Source organism: Gracilinanus agilis, chromosome 3 (genome assembly GCF_016433145.1).
Source record: "Gracilinanus agilis isolate LMUSP501 chromosome 3, AgileGrace, whole genome shotgun sequence".
NCBI lineage: Eukaryota > Metazoa > Chordata > Mammalia > Didelphimorphia > Didelphidae > Gracilinanus > Gracilinanus agilis.
Window position 1 is genome coordinate 213,469,537 of NC_058132.1, and position 16,923 is coordinate 213,486,459.

At 34.8% G+C, this 16,923-nt stretch overlaps 1 protein-coding gene across 2 annotated transcripts in view; it reads left to right on the plus strand.

Annotated features, from left to right (window-relative positions):
* The window catches only part of FTCDNL1 (formiminotransferase cyclodeaminase N-terminal like), a 125,202-nt gene that overhangs the window by 45,336 nt on the left and 62,943 nt on the right, over nucleotides 1-16,923 (plus strand). The window contains exons 3-4 of one of the 2 annotated variants that reach the window (XM_044666429.1): nucleotides 3,684-3,869; nucleotides 10,737-10,756. In XM_044666429.1, the coding sequence (XP_044522364.1) occupies nucleotides 3,684-3,869; nucleotides 10,737-10,756 (206 nt within the window). Of the gene's footprint in view, nucleotides 1-3,683; nucleotides 3,870-10,736; nucleotides 10,757-16,923 lie in introns of those variants that run through there. The other variant, XM_044666428.1, reaches the window with a different exon arrangement.

Consider the following 16,923-nt stretch of genomic DNA (forward strand, 5'->3'; position numbering starts at 1 on the left):
TTCTACATGATCTCCCACCTCTGTGCATTTGCACAGGCTGGTCTCCCTACCTGAAGTATATTCTCTTCTCAGAGTGGTTTCAAAGAATTCCTAGCTTCTTTCAAGCCTCAGCTCAGATGTCACCTTCTCTATAAGGTTTACTTAGATCCCTGAAGTTGCTCTTGTCCTTCCCTGGAATGACTTGCTTGTTGCAAAAAAGGGACGAATCCATAATGGGGAGGAATGAACCTGCTTCTTGACCTCTACTAGTACTCTGAATTATGGGAGCTGCTCAAGTCCATTGAAAAGGGTTAACTTTCTTTTTATTTTAAATTTAAAAAAAATTCATTTGGCTATTTGTTTGTTACATTAAAATTCTCAAGTATCTCACATCTCTCTTCCTTTCCCTGGTTTGGTAAGGCATCATTTAATAAAAGATATATGTATAGATAAAACTATGTCTTGTTTGTATTTATCAATTCTTTCTCTGGAGGTAGATATACATAAGTCATTCTTTGAAGAATATTTCATTTGCTATGTAGAATGTTCTGTTAATTCTATTTGTTTCACTCCATAATTTCATGTTAAGTCTTTCTATGCTTTTCTTTCTTTAAAAAAAGTCTTATCTTCTTAGAATTGATACTAAGAATCAAGGTAAGGGCTAGGCAATGGAAGTTAAGTGTCTTTACCAGGGATACATGAGTAGGAAGTATCTAAGCTTAGATTTGAACTCAGGTCCTCCTTTCTCCAGGCCTGGCTCTCTATTTCCTAAGTTACCTAGCCCTTCCCATGTTTTTCTAAAATTAACCTGATTATAATTTCTTATGGCTCAGAAGTATTCTATCACAATCGTAACCCACAATTTGTTTAGTCAGTCCCCAATTGGTGGGCATTCCCTCAATTTCTAGTTCTTTGTTACCACAAAGAGAACTGATATTACTTTAATGCAAAAGGGCTAACTTTGTAGTGCTCTGAGTGCTTTTCCCCCCAGGGGATGGGGGGCTGATGCAGGAAGGAGTCTGGGGGAGCTCAATGAGAGCAGTTGTAGCCTTCCTCATGGTAGTACTTTAAATTGGGACCTGAAAGGAGAGGCCCACTAGAAGTGTTTGGGGAGGTATCTGAACTATCTGTAGGACTGGGTTAATCCTTTGTGCTTTTTTTTTTCTCCCCCAGGTCAAATAAAGTCTCTTTTATTGTCAGTATTCTGTTAAAGGGGAGTTCCCCCCACTTCTTCTTTCTTTTCCTATATAGCTTAGGAGTGAGTCAAATGTTGGTATTTGGAGGGGAAAATCTAGGCAGGGTCAAGGTGTTCTGAGAGTAAACTCTGGGTGAAGGTATGAGGCAGGGATAAATTGTGAGTAATCCCCAAGAATGAACTTATTCCTTATAAATCTATAAGTCACAGACAAGTGAAGAAACTGAGGATCAGAGAGTAATTGACTTTCCAAAGGTCAGTATTAGAGCTAAGATTAGAATTTAGGTCTTCTCACTTCTAGCTTAAGAAATATAGTACATCTGTCTTCCACAAGATGTGTATATTATCTTTATGAATTAGACACAAAAGTTTCTTCAGTTTGCGTTTTTTGGGGTCTTAGAGAGGTTTGTTGCTGTCAGAAATACTAAACAAAGATGTGATTTTATTGCTAGTAATAGAGACAAATAATGAAGGCAAATTTAAAAGAAAGGACCTAAGGAGGAGACTGATAGGGCAGTGACATTCATATATAACTTTTGTTCAGCCCTGTGATTTTGTTGGCTGGAGTCTCCAAAATCATTTGAGGGGATTCAGACTGATTATCAGGGATCTGAAAAAGTTCAAAGGAATTTTCCACTCCTCAGTCAAATAGAAAGGAAAAAGAGGAAGGAAAGAAGGAAGGAAGGAAGAACAGACGAAGGAAGAGGTGGGGAGGGAGGAATGTATCTTGGTGCTTAGCACAATGCCTGCCACTTGTTAAATTCTTTATAAACTTGTCCACTGAGTGAATGATCTCTGTGTATGGGAATGAACAAAAAAGTATTTTTAGGTACTTACTATGTGCCAGGAGCCAACTACTGAGGATATAAACACAAAAGGCAAGACAGTCTCTGTCCTCAAGAAACTTACATTATAATATGTATCTGGTGATATAATTAGCTTATGGACACTTTGTCCCAGGAGGTACTGTGGAGAGCATTTCTTATTACTTAATTTGCTATGTTTGAGTAACTATTTTTACTTTGAACTTAGATGTTCTTCCTGAGGACATCTTGGAAAGGACATGTCCATTCCAATTGTGAAATTCTGTGATCTGTTCTTATATATTTTTGTTATCTTTTAAATTTTTATTTTTATTATCCTGCAAAACACACCTCCATATTAGTCATCGCTCATACTCAAAACCCCAAAATAAAACCCCAAATATACTCATGTGAAAGATACTATGCTTTGATAACACACCCATCAGACTCTAAGAGTTCTTTCTCCTGAAGTGAACATTCACTATCAATAGTCTTTCAGGATTGCCCCACATCATTACGTCACTAAGTAGTCAAGTTTTCACAGATGATCTTCATACAGTATTGCTCTTACTGGGTTTAATGTTCTCCCAATTCTGCTTATTTCACTCTGCATCAGTTCCTGCAGATCCTCCTAGCTTTTTCTGAAATCATTCTGCTTATCATTTCTTATGGCACAATAGTATTATATCACCAACATGTACCAAAATTGTTTAGCCATTAAAGGATATCCTCTCAATTTCCAATTATTTGTCATTACAAAAAGAGTTGCTATAAATAATTTTGTACAAGTAGGCCCTGTCCTCTTTTATATATATATATATGTGTGTGTAAAATATATGTATATATTTTACATATATATATATTTTAAAAGGGTACACATTTGTGGGGGCTCATGAGCCATAGTTTTGAGTAGGTATTATTTTATAGAGAGACTCCAACTTGAGGCAGCTTTTTTGGAGTCCACATATGAGGGTATCTTGGGAATTATATGTTTTAAAAATCATAGTACATTTTAAAACTTTAGTTTTAATAAACAGCCCACATCACATAAAGCAGACAGTGGTAGTTTTTTTGAAGATTCAATTTAATCTTTATTCTGTGTCCACTGAGTTCAAACACTGTGGGTGATGCAAGGAATACAAAGAAAAAAAAATAGAAGCTGCCTTCCCTCAAAGATTTCTGTTTCACCAGGGATTGGGTTGGAAGGGGAGAAGGAAAAAGAAAAACATACATAGATAAGAAAATATAGAATGTATACAAAGCAAATGTTTGTAGGTGAAGCATTAATAATTGTGGATGTGTGTGGAGTAATCAGAAAACAGGATATAGTACTTAGGATCATACAAATGAAACTATGGACTTTAGAAGTAAAAGTGACAAGATTATGTACTCTAGGAATGGGAAATAGTTTGTAAAGAGGTAAAGAATTGTGAGGATGTGTCATATAAAAGAAGACATCAAATAGGCCAATTTAGCTAGGATTTAGAATATATTAGAGATGAAACAAGTCTGGAATGACAGTTTAGATAAAACTTTAGAGCAAGATTGTAAAGGGCTTTAAAGGCCTTGTTGAGAAGTTTATAACTTTTCCCAGAGCCAAAAGGAATTTCATGAGCAGCAATCTAGACTTTGGAGCATTTTAAGGATTCTGATTTTTGTTATTTTTTTTCCCTTCCTATCTCCATCCCCTCCCCCCTTCCCCTTAGGCTTAGCTGAAAAGCTGACAGTTCATGTGCCTGGTTGCAGTGTGTTTCTTTTTGGGGAAGCTGACCAACCGGAGAAACGGAGCCTTGTCCAAAGACGGAAGCAGCTGGGCTGGTTCTCAAGGAGGGAATTCAGTTCTCTTAAACCTGATATAGGAACTACACCTAACAAAAGATGTGGCTTGACAGGTTAGAAATATAATCCCCCCTACCTCCTTTTTCCTAGTAGCATGGAGATGAAGGATCAATTTTATTCATTTAACAGTCTCCTGGGAGAAGGGTGTTGGTTCTCTGAAAGCAGGGCAAGTTTAGGCTACTTATGAGTCATTCCTCTAAGAAGTCTTTTTACTGTGAAGTGAACTAGAAAAGCTCTTTGTTCGAAGCATTATCAGAGATAATCTTGGGAAATTCTTCCCTGAATTTTGGGCTCCTTGTCTCTGTTTTAATTAAATTAATTAATGATTTATCTGATTTATTGTGTTTTTCATTTGAACAACTAACTGTTTAAAATTATTTTCAGAAGTTATTTTGATTTTTTTGGAATTTTTATTTTTGTATGAATGGTTATTATTTTGTTGATGGTCTAATTTTTCAAGATGTAAGTCCAGTTCATTGCTCTCTTCCTTCTCTGTTTTGACAAAATAATTATTTAAAAATATAACTGCCTTGATGAGCTGCTTTGGCTGCACTCTGTACATTTTTTGTATGATTTTCTTATTGTATTATTTGCTTTGATGAAATTATTTGTTTCTATGGTTCTTTGAGCCACTCGTGTTTGGATTGAATCACTTAAACTTTATTTCAAAATTCTTTGTTAATTTCCCTTTGTTAATTAAAATTTTAATTTCTTTGCAATCTTTAAAGAAAGGATTTTATATTTCTGCCTTTCTATATTTATTTATGAGTTCTTTAGGTCTTCTCTCCTGGTTAATTGTTATAAAGGTGCCAGAACCCTGAAAAATATGCATATTCCTTTTAGGTCCCATTCAGTAACTGCTAAAGATCTGCCATATTTAATTTTTCTGATATCTTATTAAGATTCTTAAATTCTTTCTTATTTATTTTTCTGTTAGTCTTTTCCCTCTACCTTAACTGGGTCTAAAAAAAACTGACTCTTTTAACAACTTAATTACAATTTTGCTTGAATTTTGAGTCAGCTAATCAGGTGGGTGCTCAATTTATCAACCTTATCACCTCTAACTCAAACACTACAGATATATTTCTTTGAATCTTGCAGCATTTTCCAAGGTCCAGCTTAAAGGTATAAGCTTAATTGTCAATGTAAGATAAAAATACTGATCCTCATAGCTGGTAGAACTCCTTATCTAAGAATTTTGTTATTAATTACAAGTAAAAAGCCATGCTGGTGGAGTTGTAAAGACTCAGGAAAAGGGAATTTGTACCTTGCTTAGAGAAGCCCTAAACTGTCCAAAAGAATAAAAAGATAAGGACTTTATCAATCTCTGACTGGACATATCAAAGATACATACAAATGTATATAAATATGTATGTGTGTATATATACAAATATGTTTTATATTTGTGTGTATGCTTACAAACAAGAAAATTCTATTTAAATTTCAGCTATTATTATCTTGTTCTTCACTTTTGGTCATGTGTGCAAGATACGATAAATCTTAGATGTTAAATCATGTTTATAAGTACAATTCACAGAATTAAAGGATAATATGCTTTCTTTTTCTATACATAAATAAGTTCAATAAATTAATGGTTGATAGAAAGAACTATCTTCCCGAAACCTATTTATACCTTACTTACTGTCTCATAAGTAAGTTCACAGGTGAGCAAATATATATTTTTTTAATGGTTAAAATTTCAGAAACTTCATCCCTACTTTAAACTCAAGCTGCTTTGCAGATTGAACCTGTAGTTGCCAAAATAGCCAGTCAGTTCAATAAACCATATAGTTCAATCAGTTGTTTAGCATCATGTAGACCAACATCTGGATAAGTAATTGAATTGTCCATTTTCATAGCTCTGTGAGAGTGAGTGAGTCATTGTCTATAGCCCTCTTACAGAGCATTTTCCTTTTTTTTTAATGCACTTACCATGTATTACTGTATATGACAATAACAGTGTAAGCTCTTCACTAGATTGTAAATCTCATGAGGGACTTTATATCTCCCTCAGGGACTGGCATAGTGCTCTGTTTATGATATGTACTAAATACGTATTTGTTAGGTTGGATTGAATTAACCTATTAGGAACATCAAGCTTTTCTGCTAAATATCATTACCTAAAAATTAAACACTAATACTATTCTTCTTATTTGGCCAATCTCATAAAAAGGAAGGAAATTTTGTTTTTGTTTTAAACTAATATGCTTGTTATCATTCTCATTCTAATTCTCATTCTAAATGTATATGTTATTAAGAATATTTTTGCCTTTTCTCCTTATTCCTTAATTAAATAAAAACAAACCCTTACCTTCTGTCTTAGAATCAATACTATGTTATTGGTTCTAAGGCAGAAGAGTGGTAAAGGCTAGGCAAAGGGGGGTCTTGCCCAGGGTAACCCAGCTAGGATGTGTCTGAGGTCAGATTTGAACCCAGGACCTCCTTTATCTGGACCTGGCTCTCAATCCACTGAGCCACCCAGCTGCCCTAAATCTTTAATTTTTTGTTAATTGATCTTCCATCTCCTTAAATCTTATTTGCTATTTTACACAAAGATCAGCTTTCTCTAAAAATATCTAGAGAATGTTGAGGTAGTCTTCAGCTCTTCTAAGAAACTGGTTTCTACACAAATCTTTCCCTTATTTATCCTCTTTTTTTAAAGTAATTTTTTATCAAAATTAGTCAAAGTTAGGCTTTGATTTCAGTGAAGTTTGGAGTGATGGAAGATCTAAAATGTTTTTGTGATAGCAAAAAAAGAAAAATGGGCCTAGATGGTTTCCCATGGTGTTTCTTGTACTTCTTTCCGAAAGCATTATAAACTTCCTCTTGACCAGGAAATTTGAAAATTGCAAGCAAGGGCTTCCAAGTTTCTTTGCCATATTCTTAGATTGGAGCAGCTAAAAATATCAATCCATTTAACAGGTCCAGTGCAGGTGCTGGGTAGCAAGCAAATAAGGTGTTTTTCAAAGGTGAATGGAAAATAATTTTTAAAGTTATATAAATTACCAGCTTCTAATATACACCAGATCAGAATATAAGTGGAATATCTGATTCACAGTAAACTCCAAGTACAGTTTAGTTTTTACTATATTTTATCTTATTTAAAAACAAAATTAGGATAAAAAACCTGATCTAGTTTTGCCAGAAATAATCAAATTAATAATGTCATCTTGAAAGCTATAATGTTAACATGAAGATGTATTAGATCTAGTTATCATTTGAATAAATTTCGTTCCATATAATGGTAATGCTTTTATATGTTTCTTAAAATTAAACTTTAAACATTTCCCCCCCCCAACTCATCTCAAGTTACTCAAATGTGAAATCTTAGCATTCTTCTCATGCTCTACCACAGCTCAATATCAACAACACTTTGTTGCCATGTTGATTTCTTTTTTAAAAAATTGAATAAAATATTAGCATTGCTATCAAGTCAGCACTTGATGTCAACATTCCAGAATGACAAATATATTCACACAGTCCCCAGAATGGTACGAGAATCAATAAGGACACAGGTTTCTAATTTGAAGTTCCCCCAAAATATTATAAACAAAAGAGAACAAAATGTGTCCAGGGATGATTAACATTCTCAGCCTCCGCCAAACACATAAAAATCTTTTAAGCCAAATTCCTTTTAAAAGTTCTTGGTTGGCCAGCTTGTTGTGAACGTAAGTGAGGATAGAGCAATAATGGTTGATAGTTTAAGAACTATAAATAAACACCATATCAAAAAAAAAAGCCTAAATATTTATGGGGTAATTTAAACACTATAGTCTGCTCTGTTGTATGAAAAGCATGCATGTGTATATAATTGTTTAAAAAATAGAAGAAAAGTGTTCTTTGAATTCTAATCTTATATGATGTTTTAAGAGTCATAGATAAGAGTAATGGCAGTCTTGGAATCATGGACTTTCTATTTAGTTCTCTAAATGGGTTACTGAGATCTGCTCCTGCTCAATTCCCTCCACTGTAAACAGGAAGTCCAATATCAGACAATCGTGCTCTTGGCATCGAGAAACCCAAGCGATGTATATAGTGCCTCGTGACCCCACACTAAGAATTTCCTATGAGGATTCTTTTGAGATACCTGCAAGTGTTCTCGAAGCTTGAGGCCCCATCTTAGAAAATGATTTACCATTTGGAGAAAGAAGTTTGTTTCAAGGAGCACATTTCATCATTACTTGCACTTAACTATTCAGTCAAGTTGATCTTCTGAAAAGTAGCATTTTTCAAAGTGTTGAAACTCAATGTGTCTTAAGTACTTAAACTGTAAACTTGAGAAGGAGATGAGGAGAGAACTATCTCTACAAGGGCTAAGTAGAAAAGAGCACAGTTGTACTTTCTAGAAAAAAAATTGAGTTTTGGCATATTTATGTGTCCATTTTTGCATCCTCAAATATTTCTGGAATTCATCCCACAGTATCCGGGCCTTAATTATACATGCATGTTTGAATACATATGTTTGTACATGCATGTACTAATATATACACGTATATGCACATACAAATATTATCTATACATCTATATATAAAAGTGTGTAATATATATATATACATATATATATATATGATATCTCCCAAATTTTGGTGCATTGGTTCAGTATTTATGTATATATACTTATATATTTATATATAAAAAGCTCTTCACAAATCCTGAAGTACTATATAAATATGTTATTTTTAATGTTAATAATGATCATTTAATTATAGCATCTACCACCTTCAGAAACATTCTTTCTAAATCCCTGTCTTTAATTGCTTAGAACTCACATTTATTCTGTAGTAGGAGAATATGATTTCTCTTTTATTTAGAAATACAGGGAATTGCTTCAGGAACAAAATTTGAAACGCAATCCAATTGAAGCAATGCCTAGTCATTGGCTACAATAATACTAGAATACTTCTTTGATTCTGTTAGCATCTCTGTGTCTGTCTTCTTGCTAACCGGTCCTTTACTTCTGATTTCAGTGACATGGGTAGACATCCTGCATTCCCTCTGTGCTAATATTTGGCTTTCTAATCACATTAGAGTCATGTTGTTGTTGTTCAGTTGTTTTAGTTGTGTCTGACTCTTTGTGGCCCTATTTTGGGTTTTCTAGGAAGAGACACTGGAGTAATTTACCATTTCCTTCTCCAGTTTATTTTATAGATGAGGAAATAGAAGTAAATAAGTTTCAGTGACTTGCCCAAGGTCACATACCATCCAAGGCTGAATTTGAACTCATGAAAAGCGTCTTCCTGATTCCAGTGCTCTATCCCTTGTGCCTCCTTGCTGCATAGAGTCATATTGATTGTCTAATCAAATTCTCTGTGGTTGCTCTGCCTTTTTAGGATGCACCTATATCCTAAAGTATTCATGACTAGTATGCTAATTGTGATTACTCATTCTTTGCTCATAAACTTGAATCTTGGTGCCCAGATGCCACTCTTACCCTAGTAGCTTCTCTGAAGCAAGGATGAGCGTTTGTCCTAGTTTGGTAAAAAGTTTCCAGGATTTTATCCAGTGATCAGAATGCAATTGAAATGCAGCCTATTATCAGGAACCCTTTCTTCAAGTAGATAAACAGGGGTTCTTCACCTTTGCTTGTCATGGACCCCCACAGCAGCCTGGTAAAACCTATGGATTTTGTAGAATGATGATTTTAAATGCATAAAATAAAAGATAGGGGATTAAAAAGGAAAGCAATTATATTGAACTACCATTATCAAATATTTAAAAACTCCAAGTTGATCATTTATTCATTAATTAATCATCAATTGAGAAATGGATAATTAATTAATAATAAAATGATTAATAAATAATTAATTTAATTGATCATTCATTAAAAGTTCCAAGTTCAAAGACTTCCTGAAATCTATCTACCATCAGGAATCTATAGAGCTCAGGCTAAGAATCCCTGAGAAAGAAGATGCTAAATACTTTATAACATTGCCTTTCTCAGAATGGTACAGTGGAAAGAGCACTGATAGGAGTTTGGTTCAAATCCCACCACTGTTACTTACTACTTGTGTGATATGAGTCACTTAATGTTTTTGTGATTAAGTTTCCCCATCTAAAAAATGAGACAACTCAACTATACAATATGTAAGGTCCATTCTAGCTCTGAATTTATGATCCTCTGAGCTCATCAATTTACTGAAGAAGACGCCTAAATTACTAAGAAGACTAACAGAAACTCCGAAAGGATTTCCAACTTTCTTAAACTTAAGCTTATTTGGGGAAAAGGGCATAAGGAGGAAGAATATATGGACTCTTTTCACCTTTGATTTATTGAAAATGATGGTTTCTGGATCCACTCTTGAGAGTAGTTTTGATATGTGAGTATGTTTCTAAAGGGAGAAAAAAAATTGCATGTTTCTTTTCTGATGGCTGCTTCTTTATTTTTCTAATGGGCTCTTTCTTCACCATTGTTTTGTCTGAACACAAGTTTTTATTTGTGTTGCTTCAGACGTGATCTTGCCACAAGCATCTTTCAACCAGACATTAATAGCAGAGTTCACAGTCATTACTGCCAGTGCTCAAACACAAATATTGCATTTGTGTTTGAAAAAGCTACACATCAGATGTTAATTAAGTGCATTTGGGTTTTTTTTTCTTCTTAAACAATCTGGCATAAAGAGTTTACATCACTATCAGTTAACCATAAGGTCTCTACAATATCTGACTCACCAGCCGTACAGTATATGATAAATACAGTGTTTCCACACAAGAAAATAACAGAATTGTCAGGAAAACATCAGGCTTGTTATATTTCCAAGCTACATAATAGCAACTCAATCTCAGTTTCTTTTTCTTTTTAGAAAAAAAAAAGGATTTAAATAGGAATAAACACCAATATTTAGAATGATAAATTTTCTCATTAAAGAACACATGGAAAATGAAATCATACCAGAGTTTACCCCCCCCCTTTTTGTTTTTAGCTTGCTTCAGGGCGTTGTGACAGTTGTGTTGGAATAAAATTGTGATTTCAACCATGCAGCAAAGAATTGCATTCTGCCATCAGAACATCTGAATACCATTCTGTTGTAGACTTTGGGAGGGGAGTGAAGCTATAACTTGAAAAGAAAATGTTCACATCTGATTTTGAGTTTCCAAACAAGAATGGGGTTATTTGAATTAGACAGCCTTAACTAAAGGATATAGTGGGATTAGTTATCCTCTTTTAATTGAAAATTCTTACATAGTTCCCATGAGCATAGAGGGCCAAATTCTACCCATGTATAATATCAGTAGGATCTGGTTCATTGATATTTTATTTCTATCACTCACTGTTGGATAGTGAAGGATAGAATGCTAGAGTCTGGAAAAGTAGGAAGCAAAAGAAGAGACATTTTGTTATTGTTGGGGGAAAGAGTTATCGTCTGGCATGAAGTAAATTCCTTCTTACATTGTGAATTTGTGAATTTGGAATTCTTGGAGATCATTTGTTCACTTACTAGCACGAAGTAACTTGGTAGTAGCGAGTAACAAAGAAACATCCTTCTAAGGTTTAGTGTTCTAGTTAGGCATGGTAAGATCGTCTTGTATAAGTCCTAGATTCATATAAAATCAGGAGTAAAATGAATTCGGCGTGGCTATCAGCTTTTAGGAGAAGAAGCAGGAAGATGGACATGTGTGTTTGAGAGACAGACAGACAGACAGATACAGGAAGACAGACACAAAGAGAGAGAAAGACAAACATCATGACAAAAATAGCTGATGTTTACTAAGGGTTCTAAGGCTTGTGAAGTGGTTGACGGATTAACTAGGCAAAAAAAAACAACAACAAAAACAAAACAAAGAACAACCTCTTACTACACATATTTTACAGATGAAGAAACTGAGCCTCAGAGAGTTAAAATAACTCTTCCAGGATCGCATAGCTCACAAGTGTCTAAAGCAAACATGAAGCAAAGTCTCTCTCTTCTCAAGGGAAAGTCTTTATTTTACTACACTGGGCTGCCTGTGATCCATACTTAGATGCCCATACAAAGTTCACACGTAACAGCACTGTATATGAGGATTTATGCATATGAAAGGAATGTCTAAATACACTCTGTAAAATGTTACAATGATTTATTTCCTGTAGATATTTGGAATAGGTGATTGGTGTGTGTGTGATTTGAAGAGAGAGAGAGAGAGAGAGAGAGAGAGAGAGAGAGAGAGAGAGAGAGAGAGATCTATTGACTGTTAGGAAATGTATTTTTTTGTGAAATCAGCAGTATAGAGACATACTGTAACATGATTCATGCCTATAGAAGTCCCAATACCAAGGGGCCTGCTTTTTTGTGGGAGTTGAAATGTTTCATTGTGACTATATGTGGGAAAAGAAGGAAATGTGTCTTATTTAATAGTTTAGCTGGTTCCAGTAAAGCCTGTCTTTCTGTGCATGTAAAGAGACCGTTACTATGAGAGTAGCCAGTCCAGTGAATAAAAAAACAAAACAAAACCCAAATCTCAATAGTGTATTAAAAAAAAACATAGTAGGCATCTCTCTGGTGGACACTGATATCACAAGTAATATGTTTGAAAGCAGCAAGAAGAAGAAATGACAGCAAAATGAGACATCAGTAATAACTAAGGAATTGTTAAATACAACCCCCCCTAACTTACCCTTCTTATACCCTCACTAACCCCCTAGAAAGTTTTACTGTTAGAAATGTAAATATTCCCAAATGAAAACATAAAAAAATTGAGGCTTATTATGTTGTCATTAACTTAACCAACTAATAAACTATATATTTTGAATCCCTGTGTTTAGAGCTCAAAAAAAAAATCAAAATTGCACAGTGCCCAAAGGGTGTGGGTACAGCAGATTACCAAAAATGTTGTTGTTGTTCAGTTATTTTTCAATCATATCCAACTCTTTGTGACCCCTTTTGGGGGGTTTTCTTGGCAGAGATTCTGGAGTGGTTTGTCATTTCCTTCTCCAGCTCATTTTATAGATTGGGAAACTGAGGCAAATAAGGTAAAGTGACTTGTCCAAGTTTACACAGCTAATAAGCATCTAATGCTGGTTTTGAACTCAGGAAGATGAGCCCCCAAATGACTTGTATACAAAAAGTATATAGAAAACTTTAACAAGCATGTATCTAGTTGGAAAAGACAGTAAGTCAGTCATGTAGGAAGAGTGAAAGAGAGTATATGGACAGATTAAGATATTGAAATCTTTATTAATATTTATCCAGAGGTTTTAACACTGGTAATCTATAATATAGGGGCAGCTAGATGGCACAGTGGATAGAGGGCTGGGTGTGGAGTTGGGAAGACCTGAATTCAAATCTGGTCACAAACATTTACTTCCTTTGTGACCCTGGGCAAGTCACTTAACCCTGTTTGCCTCAGTTTCCTTATCTGCAAAATGAACTGGAGAAGGAATTGGCAAACCACTCTACTATGTTTGCCAAGAAAACTCCAAATGAGATCATGAAGAGTCAGACATGACTGAAAAAATGATTAAACAACCACAATTCATAAGATTTTAAAAGAAATAGAGTAGGCATTCTTCACATTGGGGCGATCTTTAATGGAGATTTTATAGAAGGAAGTAACCGAAAATCCTATAAACCAAGAAGGCCAGGAAAGTTTTAGTTTGGTGGGAGGAATATCTGCAATGGTAAGATCATAGATCCATCAACTTATATTTTGTCTGTGCATTATAAGCAGAAATGTCCCTAGAGCACATTCCAGGCTCCATGATTTAGGCTCCAAACCATCTCATCTCTTCTCAAGCCTCCCAGGGCATTTCTCCCTAAATACTCTCAACTGAGGGCCTTGACATGTACTTCACAGAAGCCATTAACTAAGAGCTCTCCCATCTCCCTTGCTCATCACTCAGAGATCTACATGTATCTTAAATTATGTCCTCTCCTTTTTTCTCTAGCATTGCCACTATTATGCCCCTTTTTATTGTCAGCATTCTCTCCCTATTTACTGTCTTTGTCCTTGCTGCCTAACAATATTCACGTCTCCCCATCTTAAAAAAACAAACAAACCAAACCTTACTTGAATCCATCCTCCCTCCTATCTTTTAACCCCTCTCTCTTTGTTGTTAAACTTCTTGAGAAAGCTAGTTATACTAGTTTTGCCACTTGATTTTCTCCCATTTTATTCTAAATCCTCTGAAGTCCATTTTCTAATTTCATCATTCAACTGAAATTACTTTCTCTAAAGTTACCAATGATTTCTTAATTATATTTTTTTCAATACTCATTCTTCTTGACTTCTCTGCAATTTGATGTGGTTGATTACTTTCTTTTCCTGGATTCTTTCTCCTCTCTGTTTAAAAAATTTATATAGATAAGTTTTGTTTTTACAATTTCCCCTTCTCCTTCTCCCTATCAGAATCATCCCATACAACAAAGAACATTTTTAAAAGAAAAAAGAAGAGGAAGAATAAAAAAATGAGCAAAACTAATCAATACATCAAAAATATCTGACAAAATATGTAATGATTTTTTTTCAGTGTTGGGTAGCCCATTTTACTTATTTTTATTAATAGAATTTATCCTCACGTGTTCCCAAATATAATGATCTACACCATCACCACAAAGATTGGCAGGGAAAGGTGGCAGAGAGAATTTCTTCTCATATCTCTTTTCTGGTGTCATGATTGTTCTAGTAATTTTGTAATATTCATATTTGATTATTTTGTGGTTGTTTTTTCCATTTATATTGTTGTAGTCATTGTGTATATTGTCTTCTTGACTGAGCTTCACTGCATCAGTTCATGTAAGCCTTCCATGCTTCTCTGTATTCATCATATTTATAATTTCTCACAGCAGACAAACATTCCCTTACATTCGTGTATCACAATTTGTGTAGCCATCCCCAAATCAATGGACATTTACTTTGTTTCCAATTCTTTGCCTTCACACAAAGTGCAGCTATAACTATTTGTTGTAAATGGGCACATTGTGGTTAGCAATGACCTCACAGGATAATATTTTTGTTAGTGGAATCTCTGTATCAAAGTGCATGGGTATTTATTTTGTAATTCCAAATTGCTATACAAAATGGCTATACCGATTAACAGCTCCACCAACAATGTACTAGTGTATTTAACTTCCTATAGCTAGGTTGTATAGTGAATTGAGTGAATAGTAAATCTGAGATGAAAATCCAACCTTAATCCAATTATTAGTTTTATGACCCTTAGTTTCTTCAACTGCAAAACTGGGATAATATTAGTGCCTACCTCCCAGGGTTTTTGTGAGGATCAAATGATATAATATTTGTAAAACTCTTGACACATATTAACTTTATTTCCTTCCTCCAACACTGCCTATTCCCATTTCTGCCATTTTTGCCAGCTTTATGGGATTTGAGGTGAAACCTCAGGATGTTTTTAATTTACATTTCTTTCATTATCAGTGATTTGGAGCATATTTTCATGTCCTTTCTGGATTTTCCTAACACTGATCTCCCCTAGTTTATCTCTTATTAGTCTGCCTGCTTCTTCTCAGTCACCTGTGTTCATTATTCATCCACGTGATACTGACTAACCATGTTTATCTTTCATAACTCTTTCCTGAGGATTTCTTTCCTTTTCTCTTTGTACCATTCTAATGATTTCATCAGTTTTTATGGGTTCTAAGCATCTCTATGCATGTAATGTCAAGATCTACCTTATAATCCTGATCTTCCCACACCAATTGCCTTTTGTATATCTCAAAATGGATATCTCATAGGAGGCACATCCCCAGCTTCTTCTCTTCAAACTTCCCTAATACTTTTGAACCACCCTCCTGGTCACCTAGGCTTAAAACTTCAGCATTATCATCTTATTTTCTCAGGCACTGACACACTTACTCATCTCACACATATCCAATTCATTGCCAAATCTTATCACTTTAAACTTCAAAACATCTGTCATATCTGTCCTTTTCTCTCTACTTATAAAATAGGCACACTAGTTCTGGTCCTCATCACCTCTCCCTTGGACTATTGTAATAGGTTTTTGGTTGGTCGCCCTGTCTCAAGGGTCTCCTTAGTTGAATACATCCTTCACTCAACTGCTAGAATAATTTTCCTTCAAAGGAAGTTCTGACAATGTCACTCTCCTGATCAAAGAGATTCAGTAGCTTCTAATTACCTCCAGAATGAAAAATAAAATCCTCAATTTAACATTTATAGTTCTTCGTAATCGAATCCTTTCCTACCTTATACTTTGCTCCCCTCTAATGCTCTTCAGTCTAGCCACACTGGTTTACTTGCTATTCATCATATATAACTGTCTCTGTGCTTTTGGATCCCCATAACTGGATTCTTTCCCTGCTTAACCTTTTTCTCTTGGTTCCTTTGGCTTCCTTCAAAACTCAACTCAAATCTCACCTTCTGCAGGAGATCTTTCCTGGCTGTCCAGCTGCTAGTGCCTTTTGCTCCAGGATTCCCTTCCATTTTTTCTTATTATTCTAATTATTATTATATATTGTGTATATACCTCATTATTTGTACATTATTTATCCCATTAGAATGTTAACACCTGTAGGAAGAAGTTAAATTCAATGGAAAGCCTTTCTTTGTACGTTCAATTGCTTTCAGTTGTGTCCAACTCTTCATTAACCCATTTGGAGTTTTCTGGGCAAAGATGTCAGAGTCATTTGCCATTTCCTTCTCCAGCTCATTTTGTATATGAGGAATCTGAGGTAAATAGGGTTAAGTGATTTGCCCAGGGTCTCACAGCTAATAAGTGCCTAGGGTTAAATTTGAACTTTGAAAGATTAGTCTTCCTAACCCCTGAGACTACTGTGCCACCTAGCTTTGTATACTTAGAGCTTAACACAGTGCCTAATATGTATTAGGTTGAATAAATACTTGTTGACTGCCTGATGCTGGTATGGGGGCAGTGATTCACTCAGGAATCAGGGAAAGAGTTAGCTTTATCAACAATGATAAGGAAGACATGATCTGAAGTTTATATACATGTAGTCAACCCACCTTCAAATATGACCAAAGCAAAATTCTTGCCTACCTCCCCTTATCCATAGCAATGTTCCATCTTCCTATGACTTCTTTTCCCATTCAAAATTGCACATAGAGTTGACTTTTGATGTTATGACAAAATAGTTAAATTTTTTGTCAAAGTTTGCTATTGGTGATATTGGTGATCTAGAGGCTTTTGAAGAG